Source organism: Chiloscyllium plagiosum, unplaced genomic scaffold, assembly GCF_037043375.1.
Source record: "Chiloscyllium plagiosum isolate Xiang-an unplaced genomic scaffold, Cpla_swu_hap1 HiC_scaffold_31, whole genome shotgun sequence".
Taxonomy (NCBI): Eukaryota; Metazoa; Chordata; class Chondrichthyes; order Orectolobiformes; family Hemiscylliidae; genus Chiloscyllium; species Chiloscyllium plagiosum.
The window spans coordinates 53,845,027-53,869,711 of NW_028270169.1; the positions used below are offsets into that span (position 1 = coordinate 53,845,027).

At 42.5% G+C, this 24,685-nt stretch overlaps 1 protein-coding gene across 1 annotated transcript in view; it reads right to left on the reverse strand.

Annotated features, from left to right (window-relative positions):
• Nucleotides 1–2,306: 2,306 nt before the first annotated feature.
• Nucleotides 2,307–24,685, reverse strand: part of LOC122564232 (eukaryotic translation initiation factor 4H) — a 53,281-nt gene continuing 30,902 nt past the window's right edge. Inside the window, exons 3-8 of the mRNA XM_087977062.1 lie at nucleotides 18,453–18,517; nucleotides 14,124–14,217; nucleotides 13,456–13,537; nucleotides 10,503–10,657; nucleotides 9,644–9,715; nucleotides 2,307–3,460 (exon numbers count right to left, since the gene is read on the reverse strand). Of these exons, the coding sequence (XP_087833188.1) occupies nucleotides 3,321–3,460; nucleotides 9,644–9,715; nucleotides 10,503–10,657; nucleotides 13,456–13,537; nucleotides 14,124–14,217; nucleotides 18,453–18,517 (608 nt within the window). The 3' untranslated portion in view covers nucleotides 2,307–3,320. The remainder of the gene's footprint in view (nucleotides 3,461–9,643; nucleotides 9,716–10,502; nucleotides 10,658–13,455; nucleotides 13,538–14,123; nucleotides 14,218–18,452; nucleotides 18,518–24,685) is intronic.

The following is a 24,685-nucleotide window of genomic DNA, read 5'->3' on the forward strand; positions in this document are numbered from 1 at the left end:
GAAAAGCCCTAGCGCATTCAACCTCTCTTCATAAGACAAGCCCTCCAATCTAGGCAGCATCCTGGTAAATCTCCTCTGCACCCTCTGTTAAGCATCTACATCCTTCCTATAATAAGGTGACCAGAACTCGACACAATATTCCATGTGTGGTCTAACCAGGGTTTTATAGAGCTGCAGCAAAACCTCACGGCTCTTAAACTCAATACCCCTGTTAATGAAAGCCAAAATGACTATGCACCTACTTAACAACACTATCAACTTGGGTGGCAACTTTGAAGGATCTATTTATGTGGACCCCAAGATCCCACTGTTGTTCCATTTATTATATCCATACAAATGTATGCATTAAGAACAGAAGTAGGCCATTCAGTAAAATCATAAGCTATCTATTTGTGTTCCGAATTCCACATTCCCACCTACTCCTGATAACCACTGATTCCCAAGCCCAACAAGAATCTATCTAGCTCCTCCTTTGAAATATTCATTAACCCTGCCTCCATCACCTTCTGAAGTAGAGAGATCCAAAGTTGTGCAACACGGAGAGATAAAAAAAATCACCTTATCTCTATTCTAAAAGTCCAATCCCAAATTTCAAAACAATGACACCCCCCACCCCCAAATTCTGGATTCACACACAAGAGAAAACATCCTTCCCATCTCCAATTTGCCAAGACTATTTAGGGTCTTATAAATTTCAACCAAATTACCTGCCCCGTCCTTCTGAACTCCAGTGATAAACAAGCCCTGTGTAACCTTTCCTCGTAAAACAACCCAGTCATCCCAGGTATTAATTTTGTAAACTTCCACTAACCACCTCCAACAATTTACAGCCTTCCTGAACTAAGTAGACTAAAACTGCACATAGTATTCGAGATGTGGTTTTACCAGTGCAAAACATCATTACTTTTACAACTAATTCCTCTCATAATAATGACTAGTATCCCACTAACCTTTCTGATTATGTGTTGTATCTGCACAGTAACATTTTGTGACTCATGCAATCAATCTCCATTTAATATTTATTTTATTTTTCCTGCCAAAGTGAACAACTTTGAATGTTCCCACTCAAGCTTCCAGATATTTTGCCCATTCACGTATCTTGTACGTCCATCTGCATTTTTGAATGGTTTGCAATAACAAGGACCAAGAGATTACATAAAAAGTACAACAGGTCAAGTCCATCAATCCATGTTGATGGTTATTATCTACATGGGCATTGACCCTGATCCCACGTCCCTACTCTGTTCTCAAAGTTCTTTGTTGCCCTTTGATTTCACTATTACCTAACCTTTCTTAAATTCTGACATGGACTCAGTATTAACTCTGTTGGTACATTCTACTGTCTTTGCAAATGCTGAAGAAATTCTCATTTATATTTCCTATTTCCACCCCATTCAGACTTGCACCATCTGAAACTTTGTTATTTCATTCCGCCTGCCCTCCAACTTAACACAGAGCTGTTTTTTTTGCTCTTTCCTCCTCTCCCCAAATCCCTGCCTCTGCAAAAACACCTAAAACATTTTGGGTGGGCAGCATGATGGCTCAGTGTTTAGCTCAGCTGCCTCACAACACCAGGGTTCGATTCCACCCTTGTGCAACTGTGTGAAGTTTGCACATTCTCCCCACGCCTGCATGGTTTCCTCCCACAGTCCAAAGATGTTCAGGTTAGGTGGATCGACCAGGGTAAATTGTCCATAGTGTCAAGGGGTGTGCAGGCTACGTGGAATAGCCATAGAAAGTACAGGGTTACAGGGATGGGATAAGTGCTTAAGTATGGGTGGGATGCTCTTTGGAGGGGTAGTGTGGACTCAATGGGCTGAACAGTCTGTTTTCACACTGTACAGATTCTATGATTTTCCAGTTTTGATGGAACATTACCGATCTGCAACATCACCTATTTCTGTTTCCACCAGTACTGCCTCACTTTTTTTTGCATATTGCCTGAATTTGTAGTAATTTGCATTTGAATTTATATCATAACTGTTCAATTTAACATTCCAGTGTACATTGCATGAAATAATTCAGGATGAGTGTTACTTTATCTTTGTCAGTACATGTTGCTATTCAAGCTTCCCCTTCATTTGACGCATCCTTTTTCAGGGTCCCTCCTCCAAGAAATAATCTGAAAGGGACAATATGAGACCTATTCCAAATGTTATTCCTGTTGGCACAGTGCAAGCCATGGGTACAATAGCTAAAGTTAACTTGACAATGGCCCTAATTTGTACCTCATTCTCTCCTATGGACTGATGGAAGATTTAAGGATGATAAATTTCCCTTCTGGGGAAATCACATAATCTTGCTCAAAAATTGTAATTGCATTTAAAAGGTAAATATGGTACCCATTAGGAGACAGGGTTAATGAATATTGCTCTTCTCTTTTATTTAAAAGATCGTTCACAAAATGTCAAATTTATTTTATATATTATGAAATAGAATTTTTAAAATGTTGGGAATTCTTATACTTAAAGTGAAGTTCTATGTGGGACATTAATTATCTAGGATGGTCTAAAAAGTGAGTTTTCCACATTAAACATGACTTCAAAATTCCGATATTCTGAAGATTTTAGTTAAAATGAGATTTATTAGATCCAGATTCTTCTGAATTTATTTACAGGACTACACAGTTTGGCAAAAAGGTCCTTTTTTGTTTGTCATTTTTTTGGAACTCCTATGCAACAGAACCACAGCACAAAATGTTGAAAAACTATTGGGAACTGGTCACTGAGTAGAAGCTGAGTATGCTGTTCAGTGTCTGGCTATACAAAATGCACCACGTCTTCCTGAATGCTTGATCCCATGGCTACCGAGTTTTCAGTGTCATTGAAATAGTATCTCTCCAATGTATGCAATATTCTTAGATCTATAAAATATCTCTGAGTGCGAGTGTGAATAATGTGTTCACATGTGTGTATACATCTAGTATATATTAAAAAAATACACACACGTGTATGTTTAGGTCAGAGAGTATTACGTGCAGGTTGGTCAACAGTATTTAGTGAGAAAGATGTTCATAAAACATCAGGTTCTAATGAGCAGCCAAATCTGTATTTCTGAGAAACTCAGTACAGCAATATTCACAAGTACCATTTAAAAGACTTTTTTTGTTGTTGTGTGGAGCTGCTACCACTTGAAGAAAGCAAACTGTTCAATGCTAAAAGATGGTACCAGGCAGGCGCTAAAATACAGATAAGCTGGAGTGTTCTTAGAAAAATCCATTGCAATCCACTACATTGAGAGTTGGGAGAGTAGACAAAAGGAAGTCTGTTGAGTGGTAGGGATGGAAAGTACCGTGCCTAACTTTCCATGATTCCAGTCAGCTAGGGCACCTCATGTCCAGTTTTTTCCTCCCGAGGCCTGGCTCCACCAAATATAGCTGAGTTTGGATTGGCTACCTGGTTAAGTGGGGCAGCGACTGTGCGAGGTTTAAGCTGCAGTCTGGGTCTTTGTGCCCGTTCCTCTGAAAAACAGAAGATCAAAAGAAAAGCAATTTTAACAGTGATTTTTAAGCAATAATTTTTAAGCAATACAAAAGGTGATTTCGAAACTGATGACATTGCTCAGACAATAGAAATTATTGTGACATCTGCAAATTTAACATCAACAGTTTGCCTACTTCTGTTAGCTGAGAAATATATCAGCACAGAACAAAATGGAAATAGCTACCAGTTATGACTGAAGTACAGACTCTATTCCTCTTCTTTTCAATCAAAAAAACCTAACACTGAACCGAAAAGATACAGTTGAGGTGAATATATATGATGTCACAAGGTGGTTTCAGGAACAGCTTAAAGATGAAGGGGTGCTGTTTACAGTGGAAATTCTACACCTGAGGCCTTATGTGGCTGATCCTCCCACTTCCTCCAAACGAAAGGAGTAGCCATGGGCACCCGCATGGGCCCCAGCTATGCCTGCCTCTTCGTAGGATATGTGGAACAATCCATCTTCCGCAACTACACTGGCCCCACCCCCCACCTTTTCCTCCGCTACATCGATGACTGTATCGGCGCCGCCTCGTGCTCCCACGAGGAGGTGGAACAGTTCATCCACTTCACCAACACCTTCCACCCCGACCTCAAATTCACCTGGACAGTCTCAGATTCCTCCCTCCCCTTCCTCGACCTTTCTATTTCCATCTCAGGCGACTGGATCAACACGGACATCTACTACAAACCGACCGACTCCCACAGCTACCTGGACTACACCTCCTCCCATCCTGCCCCCTGCAAAAACGCCATCCCATTCTCCCAATTCATTCGACTCCGCCGCATCTGCTCCCAGGAGGACCAGTTCCAAAAACGCACATCCCAGATGGCCTCCTTCTTCAAGGACCGCAATTTCCCCCCCGACGTGATCGACGATGCCCTCTACCGCATCTCTTCCACTTCCCGATCCTCCGCCCTTGAACCCCGCCCCTCCAACCGCCACCAGGGCAGAACCCCACTGGTCCTCACCTACCACCCCACTAACCTCCATGTACAGCGCATCATCCGCCGTCATTTCCGCCACCTCCAAACAGACCCCACCACCAAGGATATATTTCCCTCCCCTCCCCTATCAGCATTCCGTAAAGACCACTCCCTCCGTGACTCCCTCGTCAGATCCACACCCCCCACCAACCCAACCTCCACTCCCGGCACCTTCCCCTGCAACCGCAGGAGGTGCAAGACTTGCGCCCACACCTCCCCTCTCACCTCCCTCCAAGGCCCCAAAGGAAACTTCCATATCCGCCACAGATTCACCTGTACCTCCACACATATCATCTATTGCATCCTCTGTACCCGATGTGGCCTCCTCTATATTGGGGAGACAGGCCGCCTACTTGCGGAGCGTTTCAGAGAACACCTCTGGGACACCCGGACCAACAACCCAACCACCCTGTAGCTCAACATTTCAATTCCCCCTCCCACTCCACCAAGGATATGCAGGTCTTTGGACTCCTCCATCGTCAGACCACAGCGAAACGACGGTTGGAGGAAGAACGCCTCATCTTCCGGCTAGGAACCCTCCAACCACAAGGGATGAACTCGGATTTCACCAGTTTCCTCATTTCCCCTCCCCCCAGCCTGTCTCAGTCAAATCCATCAAATTCAGCACCGCCTCCCTAACCTGCAATCTTCTTCCCGACCTCTCCGCCCCCACCCCAATCTGTCCTATCACCCTCACCTTGACCTTTTTCCACCTATCACATTTCCGACGCCCCTCCCCCAAGTCCCTCCTCCCTATCTTTTATCTTAGCCTGCTGGACAAACTTTCCTCATTCCTGAAGAAGGGCTAATGCCCGAAACGTCGATTCTCCTGTTCCCTAGATGCTGCCTGACCTGCTGCGCTTCTCCAGCAACACATTTCCATCTCTGATAACACAATCATTCTATTTTTACTGGAGCTCATACATATATGTGTGACTGTGTATAATATGTGCGTGTAAGTATATTTTACATGAGATTTGAACACAAGATGGCCCAAACATTATAAAGCAGAGATTCTTTATTCTACTGGCATCAGATCATTAAAAACATGAAGGGAAATTTACACACAATGAAGCCTGTCGTTTGCACAGGACTGGAGAATCCTTTCTGTCTGCTCCTTTTTCCTGTGAGCCCTCCTTCCCCTAAAGAAACCCCTTTGTCCAGAGGGTCCATCCCACTGCTTCACTATCGCCATCTGCTGCTCAAGTTCCCTGCTCAGTCGCATCCTTCTGCAGGAGGTTCTGTAACACACTTCCATGCTTGAAATTTGGCCACATAGCACACAGTCATGGTTTACTAAGCAGCTAGAAGATTAGCAAGTTCAATTGCGCCATAATGGCTTGAATATTTTGAGTTCACTTAATGGCAGCACTCACTTCTTGCATCATCAATCTAAACAAATGGGTTGGGCTGATAATCAGCATTTGCTCAAACATACCACCTGAGGCTCTCAACTGTATCACTACCTTCCAAAGGATCGAGGCTCTGAGGCAAATCATTAGGGTCTGTTAGGTCTCCAGGAGTCGTACGATTGGCAGCACTTGCAACTTCCACCTCCCGCAGAACCTTTCTGCACCATTTTTCAGGGGAGGAGTAAGCCTCCTCATTATGCACCAACACTTCAAGCTCCACAACAGTGTTGAGTGAGCTGCTTCCCTCCACATCATCTATCAGACATCTGGCCTTAAGCAACCCCCTTTCTGTGAATCATTTGGGGGTGGCATGGTGGCTCAGTGGTTAGCACCAGTGCCTCATAGCGCCAGGGACCTGGGTTCGATTCCCACCTCGGTTGACTGTCTGTGTGGAATTTGCACATTCTCCCTGTGTCTGCGTGGGTTTGCTCCGGTTTCCTCCCACAATCTAAAGATGTGCAGGTCAGGTGAATTGGCCATGCAGCACAGTGGCACAGTTGGGCAGCACGGTGGCACAGTGGTTAGCACTGCTGCCTCACAGCGCCAGAGACCCGGGTTCAATTCCCGCCTCAGGCGACTGACTGTGTGGAGTTTGCACATTCTCCCCGTGTCTGTGTAGGTTTCCTCCCACAGTCCAAAGATATGCAAGTCAGGTGAATCGGCCATGCTAAAATTGCCCATAGTGTTAGGTGAAGGGGTAAATGTAGGGGTATGGGTGGGTTGCGGGTCGGTGTGGACTCGTTGGGCCGAAGAGCCTGTTTCCACACTGTAAGTAATCTAATCTAAATTGCCCATAGTGCTCAGGATAAATGTAGGGGAATGGGTCTAGGTGGGTTACTCTTTGGTGTGGACATGTTGGGCCGAAGGGCCTGTTTCCATACTGTGGGTAATCTAATCATTTTCAGTAGCTGTCCTCCAGCTTTCATTTTAACAACGTAAATGTCACTTCCTGTATCCAGTCACTTAATGATTCTGTGGGATTCAGGATCCCACACATTCCCTATCTTAATCTGATCCCATATACTCTGATTTTGGAACAATACACTTGCGCCAATTGGAAGGGGAGTCCTCTCAGTCTTGTGATCATTCAGTGCTTATCTTCCCAGTATTTCTCTTTCACTTCCCTTGGATACCAGGCTTAACCTCGTGTGATGCATAGTCATGCATTTATTGTCCTAGCCTCCCATTTGATTAACCTACAGAAATGGCTCAAGGTGAAGACTAGATCTTATTCAAAGAAGAGATAGAGAATATTTGATTGCAGGGTGCAACTATAAATATAAATCAGCTCCAGATGATACTCAGGTAATGTTCATTTACTCTTACAAGCAAGGGGCAAGATGGTCACCCACAGTGTGGTTAAAAGTGTTCATACTGTCCATTTCCCTCTGGATGATGGAAAGTGCCATAGAACTTGCAAAATGCCTCTTGGATCTTGGTTCTCAACAATTGCACTCATAATCATTATGAGTGCGAGGTGATCACTGTACATCCAACGTGATCACTGCAAATCCAACGTGTTCATTGTAAATCCAACGTGATCACAGTAAGTGGGCAGCATGGTGACACAGTGGTTGGCACTGCAGCCTCACAGCACCAGGACTCAGGTTCAATTCCGGCCATGGGCGACTATCTGTGTGGTGTTTGTACATTCTCCCCATGTCTGTGTGGGTTTCCTCCAGGTGCTCTAGTTTCTTCCCAGAATCCAAAGATGTGCACATTAGGTGGTTTGGCCACACTAAATTGTCTGTAGTGTGCAGGGACGTGCAGACTATGTGAATAAGCCATTAAAAACATAGGGTTACAGGGATAGGGTAAGGCGGGGTCTGGGTGAAATGCTCTTCAGAGGGTCAATATGGATTCTTGGGGCTGAACGGCTTACTTTTACAGAGTATGGATTCTATGATTCTATGATCTGCCAAACTCACTACTCCTAGCAGTGACCATACATGATTTCTAAGAACAGGATATCTCTAATTATGTTCAACCCCAACACCACAGGTATTCTCAATGTCATTACATCCATTTTAGTCAGGTTACAAGCTACCAGAAAGCTTAGGCTGTGAAATATACAATTGAAGATATAGAGGATGAGGTCGATGTTGCCATGATAGGGGATCTAACCCAGATGAAACATCAATCATCTTACACTCATGTAACATTTGTTTACATTGGAATCCAATCCTTCTCCATGACCTGGATTATGTGATCCCATCCTGTGCTTCATCGAAAGATATCAAAGCTTTGTCACTGTTCCCATTCCTCACTGCTTCATCTAGGCAGTCCATTAACTGCCTTTCTCTGGTCAGTTTGAACAACCAGGGCGGTCCAAAGCTGAACAGCATAGGTTTAAGATGAGAGGGGAAAGAGGGATTCAGGAGGATGATGTAATTAAAAACAATTTCATCAGCTTCAGGGATATAGAAACCAGGTCCTCCCTTTGGGCTTGCTCCTACTCATTAAACCTCTGTTGTAGCTGTGACAAGCTACTGTTCTCCCCAAAACCTCATGTCAGTAGCTCAAAGATCTACCATGGACCTTTATGCATATGTACCTGTTCCTAGTATTTTCCAATGGTCTTTTCCATACAGATGGCCCATCACAAACACTGCCTACTCACTTGTGCTGTGACCCCTGGACATCATAACCACCTATGTGTCCTGAATCCAGTCTTCAAATCGCTAGATCATCAGGTGTTTCTGGTCATCCCCTGGATCTGTACAGCTTCCTACTCATTGCCAGAAGAACTGAGATTCCCTAGTAGTTGCCACAGTCCACGTTGTCTCCTTTCTTGAAGACAGTGACAATCCCTGAGTTCAGCAGAGATTTTTTCTTTGTCCCAGATGTTCAGGAACAGTTGAAGGACGTGACAGTTAAGCTCTGCTCCTCCAACTTTGAAAATCTCTGCTGGAATCCCATCTGCTCCCATGTTGTTCCATTCTTCATGTATCAAATGGAGGCTTCAACTTCTGCTACACTAGGTGGAAGTCCAAGATCATCTTTGATACAGACGTGGAGCATTTCCTCAAACACATCCTCCTCAATAATTGTATCATGGTTGAGGAGTTCTTTGAAATGTTCTTTCCATCAGAGGCTAATGTTTTCTCTATCTCTCAAAACGGTGTCACCTTTATTCTGCACCAGTTTGAGGCTAAGGGTGCTGGATCCATATATTGCCTTGGTGGCACTGAAGGAACCCTGGTGTCATGCTTGTTTAGCGAGAGCTGCAACTCCTTAGGTTTCTCAGTTCCCTCATTCTTCTTTGTATCTCTGCCTTTGCTGTTTGACAAGTTCTCTGCTTTGCTGAAAATGTGTTGCTGGAAAAGCGTAGGTCAGGCAGCACCCAAGGAGCAGGAGAATCGACGTTTCGGGCATGAGTCCTTCTTCAGGAATCTTTTCTGCTTTGTCAAGAATATCATCGCCTGAATCCTCACTAGGCACCTTCTCCAAGTCTCTGAGGAAATCCTTCCTGAAAGCCAATGAGGCTTCTGACCACACTGTGGAACAAGTATATGATTTCACTGCTCAGGAACTCCAAGAGAAATGACAGCAACAACACCAACCACTCTATGTGGCCTTTATCAATCTGACTGAGGAAGTGCTATGGAAGATCCTATCGAAAGCCAGCTGTCCAGTGAAATTCAACAACATCCTCCATCTCCTCCATGATAAGACGTCGGTAATGGTCCTCACCAAAGGCAAAATTACAGAATCCTTGGAGGTCAAGATAGGGGTCAAGTAGGAATCTGTCATCAGCCCTACCCTTTTCGTCATCTTCATCACTATCATTCTTCACCTTGTCAAGATGAAGCTTCCCAGTTGTGCGGACATTGTCTACAGGATGAACAAAAAAAACCTTTCAATCTCAACTGATTGAAATCCAAAAAGAAAATGGCACTGACCCTCCTTGTGGAACTTCTGTTCCATTTATTTGATAAACCAATGAAAGACAATGGCTTTCACTGTTGAGTGTTTCCAGCATTATCTGTTTTTGTTACAGATTCCCTGCAACTGCTTTTTGAACCTTTGCGCATTTGTCAGTAAGCTACTTCAATTAAACATCAAAACTCAAAACTCAAAAACAGTATACATGACAGTTTTAGTTTAAAAAGAGATTAAAAACTTGGTCACTTTTCACTAGACAGGATGTTAAAGAAGGTCAGAGTAATGTGTTTAGAATTAGGAGAGATTTTGAGAAGGTAATTTATAGGTTCAAACTTGCTCCTTGCAACAAGCCAATGGTAAGTTATAAATTACAATTTCTCTCCACAGATGCTGCCAGACCTGCTAAGCTTTTCCAGCAATTTCTGTATTTGCGTTTGTAATTTGTAAGATTGTCCTTTCACCAACTAATGGCATCTATGTGCAGTGTTCAAGGAAGGGACAATCAGCATAACTGACAATGGTTGAGGGACAGAGACTGTGGTTGGGGCCATGACCTGAACATTACAAAAAAATATTAATGTCACCAGATATAAAATAAAAATATTTCTTTAAGCAACAGTGTACATGCAATACCTGCCAACTACACACCCAATACTAAAGAATTTAAATGAACAGAAAACTGATCATAAGTACAAAATAAGGTAAATGTACCAAACATAATTGAATAAGTACGTACCTTCTGTTGCCTCTCTGAATTCCATAGAGGAGCCACGAAAGAGTCCATCTCTAGTCCGGCCACCTCGTCTGTCTCCAAGACGACCACCTCTGGACCTACTTCCTCCAAATCCACCCAGAGACCGGTCACTGTAGTCTTCATCTCGGAAACCTATGCAAGAAACAATCATGGAAAGTAAAATCAAAGGACTGTCAGGCAAGGCCTGAACAGTAACGCTACAGTTGAGTCAACTGTTCTGAGCTGACATTGCAGCACGGTATCATTCGATGCAAGGGCTCTGAGATAATGATTGTAAGTTGGTTTGTCAGAGATATGGAGTGTTTTAACATATTAGTTCAAACCATTTATGACAATTAATTTGTCAGGGTGATATTTTATGAAGATCCATTTCGTGCAGAATGAGGAAAAGTCTGCTTCTTCCAACAGGCCATGTAGAATTCAGTATTCCAAACCAAAGTAGACACCTACCAACAGGACGTGTTGAGTTCAATATAACAGGCCCAACTCTGCTCCTTCCAACAGTCGATGTAGAATTCAGTAGTAGAGGCATAAATCTGGTACTTCCAACAAGCCATGTAGAATTCAGCAATACAGACCAAATTACACTCATTCCATTTTGCAGGATTCCACATTACAGACCCAAGTGTGCATCTATCAACAGACATTTGTAGCATTCAGTATTACAGACTCGAGTACTTTCCTTCCAAGAGGCCATGTAGATTTCAGCATTACAAATCTGGTACTTCCAACAGGCTATGTAGAATTCCATGTTACAGACCAAAATACTCTCTTTCCAACAGGCTTGTAGAATTACAGATAGGAGACTCCTTCCTACAGACCTCATAGAATTCAGCATTACAGACAGAATCTGGTACATCCAACAGTTCATGTAGAATTCCATTTACAGACCAAAGACTCAAGTATGTTGTTTACAAAAGGCCACATAGAATTCAATGTAACAGTTCCACGCCTGTCCCTTCTAACAGGCAATGCAGAGTTCAGTATCACAGAGGGAAAAAGTGAGGACTGCAGATGCTGGAGATCAGAGCTGAAAAATGTGTTGCTGGAAAAGCGCAGCAGATCAGGCAGCATCAAAGGAGCAGGAGAATCGACGGGATTCCTGAAGAAGGGCTGATGCCCGAAACGTCGATTCTCCTGCTCCTTTGATGCTTCAGTATCACAGATCCAATACATTCATTACATGAGACTAAGGAATTCAGTGTTACAAGACCACTACTTCCAACAGACATGTAGACTTCAGCAGTACAGACCTAAGTCTGCTCCTTCTAATAGTCCATCAATAATTCAGTATTATAGATGTAGGTCTGCTCATTCATAGTTCAGTATTACAGATCCAACTCTGCTACTTCTTATAGTCCATGTAGAATTCAGTATTACAGATTCAAGTATGCTTATTCTGGCAGGCCATGTAGAATTCAGTAGGAGTCTGGAATCTGCTCATTCCAACAGGTCATGTAGAATTCTGCACTACAGACCCAAGTACAGTTCTCCCAACAGTCTGTGTAGAATTAGGTTTTAGTAATATATGCCAGTTCCTTCCAACAGGCCATTTAAAATTCACATTACAGACCCAAGTACAGGTTGTTCTGTTATAATGCGCATTTTGTCAACACAGTTGACAAATTGGAGACGCTGTTTCTACAGTGAGAACTTTTGAAATGTGTGTTGGCTGTAATACAATTACAGCATCAAACTTTAAGCGGTTTTTCTCTAACACGGGGTTGCACAAAAATGCACCCATCACGTTATAGAAGAACTGACTGTACACATCTTCAACAGACCATGTAGAATTTGATATAACTGACCAGAGTCTGTACTTTCCTGTAGGAATACAAACCAAAGACAAAAGTGAGGACTGCAGAGCAGGTCAGGCAGTATCCGAGGATGTAGAATTCAGTGTTATAACCCCTGTACATTCCTTCCAACAAGTTTTTAAAATTCATTTACGGGATGAGAGCATTGCTGACTACACCAGCATTTATCACCCATCCCTAAGTGCTCAGGAAACAGTTAACAATCAAGCACATTGCTGTGGGTCTGGAGTCACGTGTAGGCCAGACCAGGTAAGATTAGATTAGATTCCCTACAGTATGGAAACAGGCCCTTTGGCCCAACAAGTCCACACCGACCCTCCGAAGAGTAACCCATCCAGACCCATTTCCCTCTGACTAACGCACCTAACCTATGGGCAGTTTAGCATGGCCAATTCACCTGACCTGCACATCCTTGGACTGTGGGAGGAAACTGGAGCACAGGGTAGGTACAGCAAAACTACTTCTTTCATCACAGAATCCACATGAAGTGGGCATAGCCTTAAGATTAGGATTGAGATCAAGAAGCTTTCTCCTTCATAAAAAGGACAGTTGCTTTCTAGAAGTTGCAGCTTTCATGACTATTAATCCTACAGTGCAAACTAAATTTCAAACATGATACTCAAGTAACGTGGCTTGCTTTAGCTACCCAACATCCAACTGTTCTTGCAGTAATTTCAGAAATATTGCCTCCCACATCATACTTTTCACATTATCAAAATCAAATGAGACAAAATGATTGAATAGGAAAGTTCAGAATTTGTAGTCATTCAGCATGAATGGGTGCATTCTCTATTGCACTACTTCAGTCACTTACAATCTACTTGTCAACCAACCAGCACATTCCTCTCAGGCAGAATTGATATTGGTTTTCACCTTGAATTGGTATTCTTGTGAAATGTTCTGATGAGGGCAAGACAAACTATGTATGTTTTTTAAGCAATACTGAAGTTTCGTATTATCAAACAACAATTTGTCAAGTGTGAGTTCTGCATCCTTTTGCTCTGTTAATCAACAAACCAGTGCATTTCTGGTGCCACTACCTAATGTTCCCTCTAAGTGCTACAGCCATGAAAAGATTAATTAGGGGAATGTAGTCACTCCCTCACAACAAATCTATTGAATCAGTACCTCTGCAGAAATATTGTAGTATTCTGGTCAACATTCCTCCCTGAACAAAGAAACCAAAAGAAAAATAACTGGCTAGTCTTCTAATTTATTATTTGCAAGAACGTGCTGTGCATATTAGCTGCCATGTTTCCCTAAGTAGCAATGTGACAACTTCAAAAACAGGTCAATAGTTGTGGGGTAGCTTGGAATGTCTTGAAGATGTTTATTTGGTAACAGAAAAGTAAGCCTTTCTTCTTTCTTTCTCAGTGAATTTGGGGTGAGCTTTGGACAGGACCTTTAGATAAGAAATACTTTTTGAAAGTTCTTCCAAGGCAAATCTATGAATTCCATCCTTTCAAGAGTTATCTATAGGAAGACTGGAGGAAAATGGGCAAAATACTGATTTGTAAAAAATCGCAAAAATAAACTGTACCACATGATAGTAATAATATTTGAAATATATGGGAATAATATGGGAAATAATTTGAATTATAATAATGAGAAATAGTTTGCACATTTTAAAAGCTTGCACCTGACTCAGCTCAAATTAAAAGTTTGACAGCACAGCAAACCAATTCACACGGTCATATTTGAACATAGTAATGTTCACAAAGCAGCATACCTGAAACTCAAGGAACCTCAACAATTATCAACATACAGGAGGGAAGAAGTTTCTCACCTCCTCTGTCATCTGATCTCCTGAAGCCAAAACCACCCTTCTCTTGCTTTCTGCCTTCTGCTATGTCAACCCGAAGAGATCGATCACCAAGAAGCTGTGGGAAAAGAGGGAATATGTTTCTTTTTTGGCATCAACCTTTTAATTAGTTTAATCAAATTAAATTCCATCAGATCGAACTTCTGTTATAGTTAATGCTGTTCTTCAGTTCTGGTCCTCTTTGCAGTGAAACTTCTTTTCAATATTATAGAAGTGTCAAAGATTACAAAGTAGGTGAGTAATATACTGTGTTAAATAAATGTAAGTTTAATTTGCCTTTAAATTCTTGTTCAGTTCAGCAAAGTAAAGTTACAGAGTATTTTTATGGCAGAGATAGGTAGATTTATGATTGATGTGGAATCAAATGTTACTGGGATTTAATGAAAATATGGAAATTGAATCATAAACAGATCAGCCATATTTTTAATGATGGCAGAGGAGGATCAAGGGGCTGAATGGCCTCCTTCTTCACCGTACTTGTATGATAGTACGTTTGGGTTCCCCGGTGAAAATACATTTATCTATCTAGGGACTGAATCTGAACACATTGAAGGGATGAAAGATCCTGTGTGTTCTGATTGCCAATTCCTTCTCACATCATTTCTAACTGGATATTGGCACATCGCTTGTTTCTAATACAGTGCAAATTGCTCTCAGGTCACTTTCTGAATAAATACCATAATATCAGTAGACATGATGTTTGCTACCTGGGAAATGTCCTTGTTAATCTTGTTCTGTTCGCAAACGTCTTTAAAACAACTGCTGACGAACAGTCTATGACATGTGGAGCAAACTTCAAGAATGATGACCTTTTCACACTTGAAAGTAAAAACTCTAATAACATTGAATCAGAAATTGATAAGTCAAAGCAATGGACTATGGGACAGAATGCATCCCACTTTTTGGCAAATATTAATCTAGGTTCCTAAAAATGTTACTATCAGGTGAGGAGGGTGGCACCTGTCTATTTACTTTCCACATTTGACAGCAACTGTTTTTACTTTTACAAAACTTACATTTGCAAGTTTTTTAACTGTTTACTTGCTGTGATCATAAAAGACAGGTCTCCTTGAATGCTTAAAAAAGTGAAGAATACTTTTTTTATTTATACGTGACCTGTCTAAGTAATAGAAAGGATCTCAATTTCCCAACACATACACAATCAGATTACAAGATGAGAAGGATAGACTAAGCAATTTAAAGTAAGAATGTTAATATACTAGGTGTTTTTCAGGCTAAATTAGGAGGTCCTGTGCTTTTGGCATCAAGGTGCTTTGAAGATGTAGACAGATGATTTAATTTTTCTTCTAGAGACAGCAGCACTGGCTTACATCCTTTCTAACATGTCTCTCAATTGCTCCTGGATAGTCAAAATCAACAGAAAGGGTTCAAAAATTTGCAAGTTAAACTGAGGGCGAGACAAAGAAAGGAAAGGAACTCACTGAAGGTCTTCCTCCTTCAGCATTTCAGTTACTTGACATGTTCTGCAGAGAAAGCAGGTGCTTAAATATACAAAAGGCTGGTTAGTCAAATGACATACTCTCTCCAACTACATAGTCACCAAAATGTGGTTTTGGCTTGTAAATTGCAAAAGGCCTGCTTCCACACTGTAGGGATTCTATGATTCAATGATTATAGTCTCAAAAGAGTCAGAGAGGTTTACAACATGGAAATGGGCTCTTTGGTCCAACTTGTTCACGCTACCCAGATTGCATAATTAAACTAGTCCCATTTGCCTGCGTTTGATTCATATACCTCTATACCTAACCCATCCGTGTGCCTGACTAAATGTTTCTTAAATGACAACATTGTACTCACAGCCATCACTACCTCTGGCAGTCCATTCCAGACAATCACCACCCTGTGTGTGATAAAAAATGCTTCTTTGGACTCTTTTGTATCTCTCCCCTCTCACCTTAAAGCTATGCCCTCTAGTTTTAGACTGCTCAATCATGGGGAAATGCTGTTGGCTATCTACCTCATCTATGCCTCTCATGATTTTATAGACCTCTAATAAAGTCACTCAGTCTCCTACATTCAAGAGAAAAAAATCCCAGCCTATTCAACCTTTCCTCACAACGCAAACCTTCCAGTCCGGATAGCATCCTTGTAAATCTTTTCTGCATTCTTTCCAGTTTAATAATATCCTTTCTATAGTAGAACAACCAGAATTGCTTGCCCTACTCCAAATGCGGCCTCCCTAATGTCTTGTATAGCTGCAACAACTGGATTGGGACTATGGCAACTCCTGTACTCAACACTCCTTTGCAGAGGACTCAGTGAACATTTCGTTGAGGAATCTGATAGAGAAAACAAATGGGTATGTGAATAAAATACATGGTGAATTTAAAAAGGTAAAGTTACCATAGTCCCAAGAGCACAGTGCTGCTCTAGTGTTACAGAGAGATGACTGGTGGTGGTTTAACCGGAGGGTCACCACACTTCATGCAAAATGTGAGGTTGAGAAGGTGGGACATTCATGGTAACCTCAGTTGATATGGAACTGAACTTTGGGGATTATGTTAGCTCAGGTGCCTGGGTTTGTGATCTAGAGTGACACCAACAGTGGGATTTAAGTGCCATACTCACTGAGATCACCATGAAGGTCCACCTTCTTGACCTCACATCTCACCTGAAGTGTGGTGACGCTCAGGTTAAACTCACCACCAATCCACTATGGCAACTTAGTATATTAAAAAGCCTGTTGCCAAGGAGCAAGGAGAAGTCAAGCACCAACTTTCAACAGGACTTTTTGCAGAGCTTGGAGCCCGTTCTTTCCAACATGGAAATGGTTGCCATCAGCATCCTGTAGACGTAACCATGGTACATCTAATGGCTGATGTCTCAGATTCCTTCATAAGCCTGAATGGACATAACTCATAAAAGCATAAGTATAGTTTTCCACCATTCAAGATTATCATGATTTCATTCCTAGCTTTAAATTATCAATAAACCTGGATGTATGATTGCTTGGATTTTTATGTCATGAATATACATCACCGCACCCACGCTCCCACCCCACCCACACAAGATTCAGGCAGTGTCCAGCCCTACCTATGTCATTAATATAGACTGTAAACATCGGAGGTCCCAGCACTGATCCTTTCAGCTCTCTGCTAGTCACAGTTATTCACTTTCACAGCTAAAATACCAGAAAAATAAACTCTCCCAACATGGAAAATGAGATGAAAATTCACTAGTCAATGGAGGCTGAAAAAATGTAGAAGGAGGAGGATCCTTTCCCCCACCTTCTACACTGAGTTCCCATTTGTATGAGAACTTTTCCCTCCATCTTTCTCCGCAACTAGCTTGCTGATCCCATTGAAAAGGACTAATTAAGGTGTTGGTCTCTTCTTCAGCCATGTGAAGACAAGAGTGAATGTTAAATAGAGCTCTGGGCTTCAAAAGAACTCTGCTAATGTCAAATCAGCTGCGTGAGCTATTTGCACTGCATATTTCTGGCAGCCATTCACTGTGCACCACCATTGCTGTTACCATAAGATGTCCTGAAAACTCCCAAAAACACATCACAGACACAACTTTGGACCCTAACTGGCAGGTGCAGAATCCAAATGAAATGAACTACCAGTTGTGATGTCAAACCTTTGTACATGACTATATTATTATACATCACTGTATCAGACAGGTTCAATGCTCATAATTTAAATGACGTTTGGTTAGCATGACACAAATGTTTTTCTAATATTAAATAAACAATAATCATACACCAAACAAATTCTCAAAAGTCTGGAGTTACCCTAATATCGTGCTGAAGGAAGTCACTTTCCATTAGAAGCCATAGTTAAGCTCTAAAATAATTCATGAGGCCTGCCTATGCCTCTCATCTTAAAATCTATGTGTTGTAAAAAACTGTTAGACATCATCCAGTTAAAAATGACATATCATCAACATTCTTAAATAAGCTTAAATATGCTTTCATCATGGTCTTTTTTGTAGAATGACAGCATCACAGGCAAGGCAAACATTTTTGGCCCATTCCTGCTCCCCTTGAATTGAGTGAATTACGAGGCCATTTCAGTGACTGATTAAGAGTCAACCACATTGCGATGAGTCTGGGACCACATATAGATTAAATCAGTTACATATGGCGGGTTTACTTTCCTAAAGAACTTGAGTTAAGCAGATATATTTTCATGACAATCGATGATAGTTGTCATGTCACTATCACAAAGATCAGTTTGTCATTCCAGAATACTAGACATTACTACTATTATAGAATACTATTAGAGTAATTTGATCAATATTTTGTCGATTGCTTCTGACAATACTTACTGCTCCATCGTATGTCAGTGCTTCTTTAAGAGACTCCAAGTCATCAAATTCTACATAACAAAAACCTAAAAAACATTTAAACTCAACTTACACAAAGTATTGATTGCCAACAGAAGCATGTATGTAAACATAACTGCAAAGATACCAAATCAACATTATTTCACGAGTTAGAATCACTAAAATTAGACAAAATAACTTCCACTTGTGCTTAAATTTGATAAGTTATTCTCCTATTGGAGGGATCAAGGCTGTCATCCACGTGTGTACGGTCCATGGCAGGAGTATTTTGATAGCAATGCTAATTACTTTTTAATCATGCCTCAGTGAGGTTGAGGCCATTATCAGTGTACCTATTTTCACCATAATTGAATTTGTCTGTCTCATTTTGAACTAAAAATCTGAATTAAGATCTTTCCAGCTTTATATCTCAATGGTTCAATTGGTAATTGCAATGGTCAGATTGGATTGCCTTAAGATTCTCTGGCAAAATGAGGACTACAGATGCTAGAAACCAGAGTTTAGATTAGAGTGGTGCTGGAAAAGCACAGCAGGTCAGGCAGCATCCAAGGAGCAGGAAAATCGACATTTTGGGCAAGGGCCTTTGCCCGAAACATCCTGACCTGCTATGCTTTTCCAGCACCACTCTAATCTAAAAACTTAAAATTCCGTGGTCAGTTTCCCTAAAGACTCAGTGAGTGATCTATTTAGAAATCGAACCAAACGGACCAGGGAACTAGGCCCAAGAATTGATCTCTGGTTTGTGACAAGATGGTTTTCAGCTACAATGGTGGTAAAAGGCATGGAGGTAACCATGGCCTCTCTGTTGACTGCTGCTAGTCAGTGAGTGTTGCTGGAAAAGTAGACATTAGGGTTGGATTTTCCCTCGAAGGAAAGGAAGCCAGAAATGTTACTTCATTCTTCTCTCGTTCCCAGAGGAAAGCAGTTACTTTTTAGGATATTCAGGGACGCATTCCCTTAGGTCAAATAGAGCAGATTTCCTGTCCAACTAAAAGCAGTAGAAAGGCTCATGAGGCTGCAGAGACAGAGGACTTCTAGTTTGAGAAAATCAGCATGCTGCAGTAAAATTTAAGTAACAATGAGGGTACTTCAAAGGGAGGCCTTCTTGCCAACATTTAAAAGCTTCAAATAAAAACACATTCAGTAACTAAATGATCAATGTGAGGATAAGGGGGAAGAGAATCTCTCTGCGGAGAGGGTCTGAAGATGCTGCTAGAGGGTGGGTCCCAGCTGGGAGCCTGCCCCCGGGCAAAGGAAGCCAGAACGGTTACCTCAATCCTGATTTATTTCTAGAGGAAAACAGTAACTTTTTAGGATCGAATGGATTGGTTGAAGAGTCAGTTAGAAGCAATGAGGTATTTGCAATAGCAATGTATGTGATGAATGGCAGTTATAGGAAGGAAGGAAAGTCTCAGACACAGTCACATGGATGGGTTAACTCCAGGAAAGGTAAGAGAGGTAGGCAGCTGCGGGAGTCTTTTGTGGCAATACTCATTTCAAACAGGTATGCTGTTTTGAAAAATGTAGGGGGTGATGGATTCTCAGGGGAATGTTGCACGAACAGCCAAGTTTCTGGTATTGAGACTGGTTCTAATGCAACGAGGAGTATATCGGGTTGGAAGAGATCAATTGTGTTAGGGGATTCTCTAGTCTGAGGTACAGACAGACGTTTCTGTGGCCAGCAGCAAAAAATCAGAATGGTGTGTTGCTTCCCTGGTGCCAGGATCAAGGATATCTCAGAGAGGGTGCAGAATGTTCTCACGGGGGAGAGGGCCCAGCAAGAGGTCATTGTCCACAGTGGAGCCAATGACATAGGAAGGGAAAAGGTTGAGATTCTGAAGGGAGATTACAGAGAGTTAGGCAGGAATTTAAAAAAGAGGTTCTCGAGAGTAGTAATATCTGGATTACTCCCGGTGCTACGAGCTAGTGAGGGCAGGAATAGGAGGATAGAGCAGATGAATACATGGCTGAGGAGTTGGTGTACGGGGAAAGGATTCACATTTTTGGATTACTGGAATCTCTTTTGGGGTAGAAGTGGCCTGTACAAGAAGGATGGATTGCACCTAAATTGTAAGGGGACTAATATACTGGCAGGGAAATTTGCTAGAACTGCTCAGGAGGATTTAAACTAGTAAGGTGGAGGGGTGGGACCCAGGGAGATAGTGAGAAAAGCGATCAATCTCAGACTGGTACAGTTGAGAACAGAAGCGAGTCAAACAGTCAGGACAGGCAGGGACAAGGTAGGACTAATAAATTAAACTGCATTTATTTCAATGCAAGTGGCCCAACAGGGAAGGCAGATGAACTCAGGGCATGATTAGGAACATGGGACTGGGATATCATAGCAATTACAGAAACATGGTTCAAGGATGGGCAGGACTGGCAGCTTAATTTCCAGGATACAAATGCTTCAGGAAGGAGAGAAAGGGAGGCGAGAGAGGAGGGGGAGTGGCGTTTTTGATAAGGTATAGCATTACAGCTGTACTGAGGGAGGATATTCCTGGAAATACATCCAGGGAAGTTATTTGGGTGGAACTGAGAAATAAGAAAGGGATGATCACCTTACTGGGATTGTATTGTAGACCCCCCAATAGTCAGAAGGAAATTGAGAAACAAACTTGTAAGGAGATCTCAGCAATCTGTAAGAATAATAGGGTGGTTATGGTAGGGGATTTTAACTTTCCAAATATAGACTGGGACCACCATAGTGTTAAGGGTTTAGATGAAGAGGAATTTGTTAAGTGTCAACAAGAAAATTTTCTGATTCAGAATGATTAGGGGGTTAGATAGGGTTGACAGTGTGAACCTTTTCCCGCGTATGGAGTCGGGTATTACAAGGGGGCATAGCTTTAAATTAAGGGGGGGTAGATATAGGACTGAAGTTAGGGGTAGGTTCTTCACTCAGCGAGTCGTAAGTTCATGGAATGCCCTGCCAGTAGCAGTGGTGGACTCTCCCTCTTTATGGGCATTTAAGCAGGCATTGGATAGGTATATGGAGGATAGTGGGTTAGTATAGGTTAGGTGGGCTTGGATCGGCGCAACATCGAGGGCCAAAGGGCCTGTACTGCGCTGTATTCTTCTATGTTCTATGTGGATGTACCTACTAGAGAAGGTGCACGGTGAGTGGGTAGCACAGTGGTTAGCACTGCTGCCTCACAGCGCCAGAGACCCGGGTTCAATTCCCGACTCAGGCGACTGACTGTGTGGAGTTTGCACATTCTCCCCGTGTCTGCGTGGGGTTCCTCCAGGTGCTCTGGTTTCCTCCCACAATCCAAAAACGTGCAGGTTAGATGAATTGACCATGCTAAATTGTCCGTAGTATTAGGTGAAGGGGTAAATGTAGGAGTATGGGTCTGGGTGGTATACGCTTCGGCGGGTCGGTGTGGACTTGTGGGCCGAAGGGCCTGTTTCCACACTGTAAGTAATCTAAAGTAATCTAATCTAATCTAAAACTTGACCTAATCTTGGGAAATAAGGCAGGGCAGGTGACTGAAGTGGGGGAGCACTTTGGGGCCAGCGACCCTAATTCGAATAGTTTTAAAATAGTGATGGAAAAGGATAGACCAGATCTAAAAGTTGAAGTTCTAAATTGGAGAAAGACCAATTTTGACGGTATTAGGCAGGAACTTTCGAAGGCTGATTGGGGGCAGATGTTCGCAAGCAAAGGGATGGCTGGAAAATGGGAAGCCTTCAGAAATGAGATGATGAAAGTCCAGAGAAAGTATATTCCTGTTAGGGTGAAAGGAAAGGCTGGTAGGTGTAGGGAATGCTGGATGACTAAAGAAATTGAAGGTTTGGTTAAGAAAAAGAAGGATGCATACATAAGGTATAGACAGGATAGAACGAGTGAATCCTTAGAAGAGTATAAAGGCAATAGGAGTATACTTAAGAGGGAAATCAGGAGGGCAAAACGGGGACATGAGATAGCTTTGGCAAATAGAATTAAAGAGAATCCAAAGGGTTTTTACAAATACATTAAGGACAAAAGGGAGAGAATAGGGCCCCTCAAAGATCAGCAAGGCGGCCTTTGTGTGGAGCCGCAGAAAATGGGGGGGGGGGGGGGAATACTAAACGAGTACTTTGCATCAGTGTTTACTGTGGAAAAGGATACGGAAGATATCGACTGTAGGGAAATAGATGGTGACACCTTGCAAAATGTCCATATGACAGATGAGAAAGTGCTGGATGTCTTGAAACGCATAAAGGTGGATAAATCGCCAGGACCTGATCAAGTGTACCCTCGAACTCTGGGAAGCTAGAGAAATGATTGCTGGGCTTTTTGCTGAGATATTTGTATCATCAATAGTCACAGGCGAGGTGCTGGAAGACTGGACATTGGCTAACGTGGTGCTACTGTTTAAGAAGGGTGGTAAGGACAAACCAGAGAATATAAACCAGTGAGCCTGACGTCGGTGGTGGGAAAGTTGTTGGAGGAAATCCTGAGAGACAGGACGTATATGAATTTGGAAAAGCAAGGACTGATTCAGGATAGTCAACATGGCTTTGTGCATGGGAAATCATGTCTTACAAACTTGATTGAGTTTTTTGAAGTCGTAACAAAGAGGATTGATGAGGGCAGAGCAGTAGATGTGATCTATATGGACTTCAGTAAGGCGTTCGACAAGGTACCGCATGGGAGACCGATTAGCAAGGTTAGATCTCATGGAATACAGGGAGAACTAGCCATTTGGATACAGAACTGGCTCAAAGGTAGAAGACAGAGGGTGGTGGTGGAGGGTTGTCTTTCAGACTGGAGGCCTGTGACCAGTGGAGTGCCACAAGGATCGGTGTTGGGCCCTCTACTTTTTCTCATATATATAAATAATTTGGATGCAAGCATAAGAGGTATAGTTAGTAAGTTTGCAGATGAGGTGTAGTGGACAGTGAAGAAGGATACCTCAGATTGCAATAGGATCTTGACCAGATGGGCCAATGGGCTGAGAAGTGGCAGATGGAGTTTAATTCAGCTAAATGCGCGGTGCTGCATTTTGGGAAAGCAAACCTTAGCAGGACTTATACACTTAATGGTAAGGTCCTAGGGAGTGTTGCTGAACAAAGAGGTCTTGGAGTGCAGGTTCATAGCTCCTTGAAAGTGGAGACGCAGGTAGATAGGATAGTGAAGAAGGCGTTTGGTATGCTTTCTTTTATTGGTCAGAGTATGGAGTACAGAAGTTGGGAGGTCATGTTGCGGCTGTACAGGACATTCGTTCGGCCACTGTTGGAATATTGCATGCAATTCTGGTCTCCTTCCTATCGGAAAGATGTTGTGAAACTTGAAAGGGTTCAGAAAAGATTTACAAGGATGTTGGAAGATTTGAGCTACAGGGAGGGGCTGAACAGGATGGGGTTGTTTTCCCTGGAGCGTTGGAGGTTTAGGGGTGACCTCATAGAGGTTTACAAAATTATGAGAGGCATGGATAGGGTAAATAGACAAAGTCTTTTCCCTGGGGTGGGGAGTCCAGAACTAGAGGGCGTAGGTTTAGGGTCAGAGGGGAAAGATATAAAAGAGACCTAAGGGGCAACGTTTTCATACAGAGGGTGGTACATGTATGGAATGAGCTTCTAGATTAGAGTGGTGCTGGAAAAGCACAGCAGTTCAGGCAGAATCCGAGGAGTAGGAAAATTAACGTTTTGGGCAAAAGCCTTTCATCAGGGTTTCTGATTTTTGATTTTCCTGCTCCTCGGATGCTGCCCGAACTGCTGTGCTTTTCCAGCACCACTCTAATCTAGAATATGGTTTCCAGCGTCTGCAGTTCTTGTTTTTACCTATGGAATGAGCTGCCAGAGGAAGTGATGGAGGCTGGTACAATTGCAACATTTAAGAGGCATTTGGATGGGTATATGAATTGGAGGGATATGATTGATGGAACTAGATTGGGTTGGGATATCCGGTTGGTATGGATGGGTTGGACTGAAGGCTCTGTTTCCTTTGACTCTATGACTCTATAACTGTCCTCTATTATGTTGAGAAACCGGAGGCTGACTAGAAGATCCCTGTTGGCCTCTCCAACCATGGTCAAGGCTTTTAATAAGCCTAATTGGCTGCTTGCCTTGTGGGAGTAAATTGTGGGGCAAATTGCCTTGATGAAAATGACAGGTAGCAAGAATGGGGTCAGGTAACCACACCAGCTGACAATGGGGTATTCCGGCCCCATCTTTCATCATCAACAAATTCAAAGGGACCCAGAAATTCAGTCCCAGATGATAGCAGGATT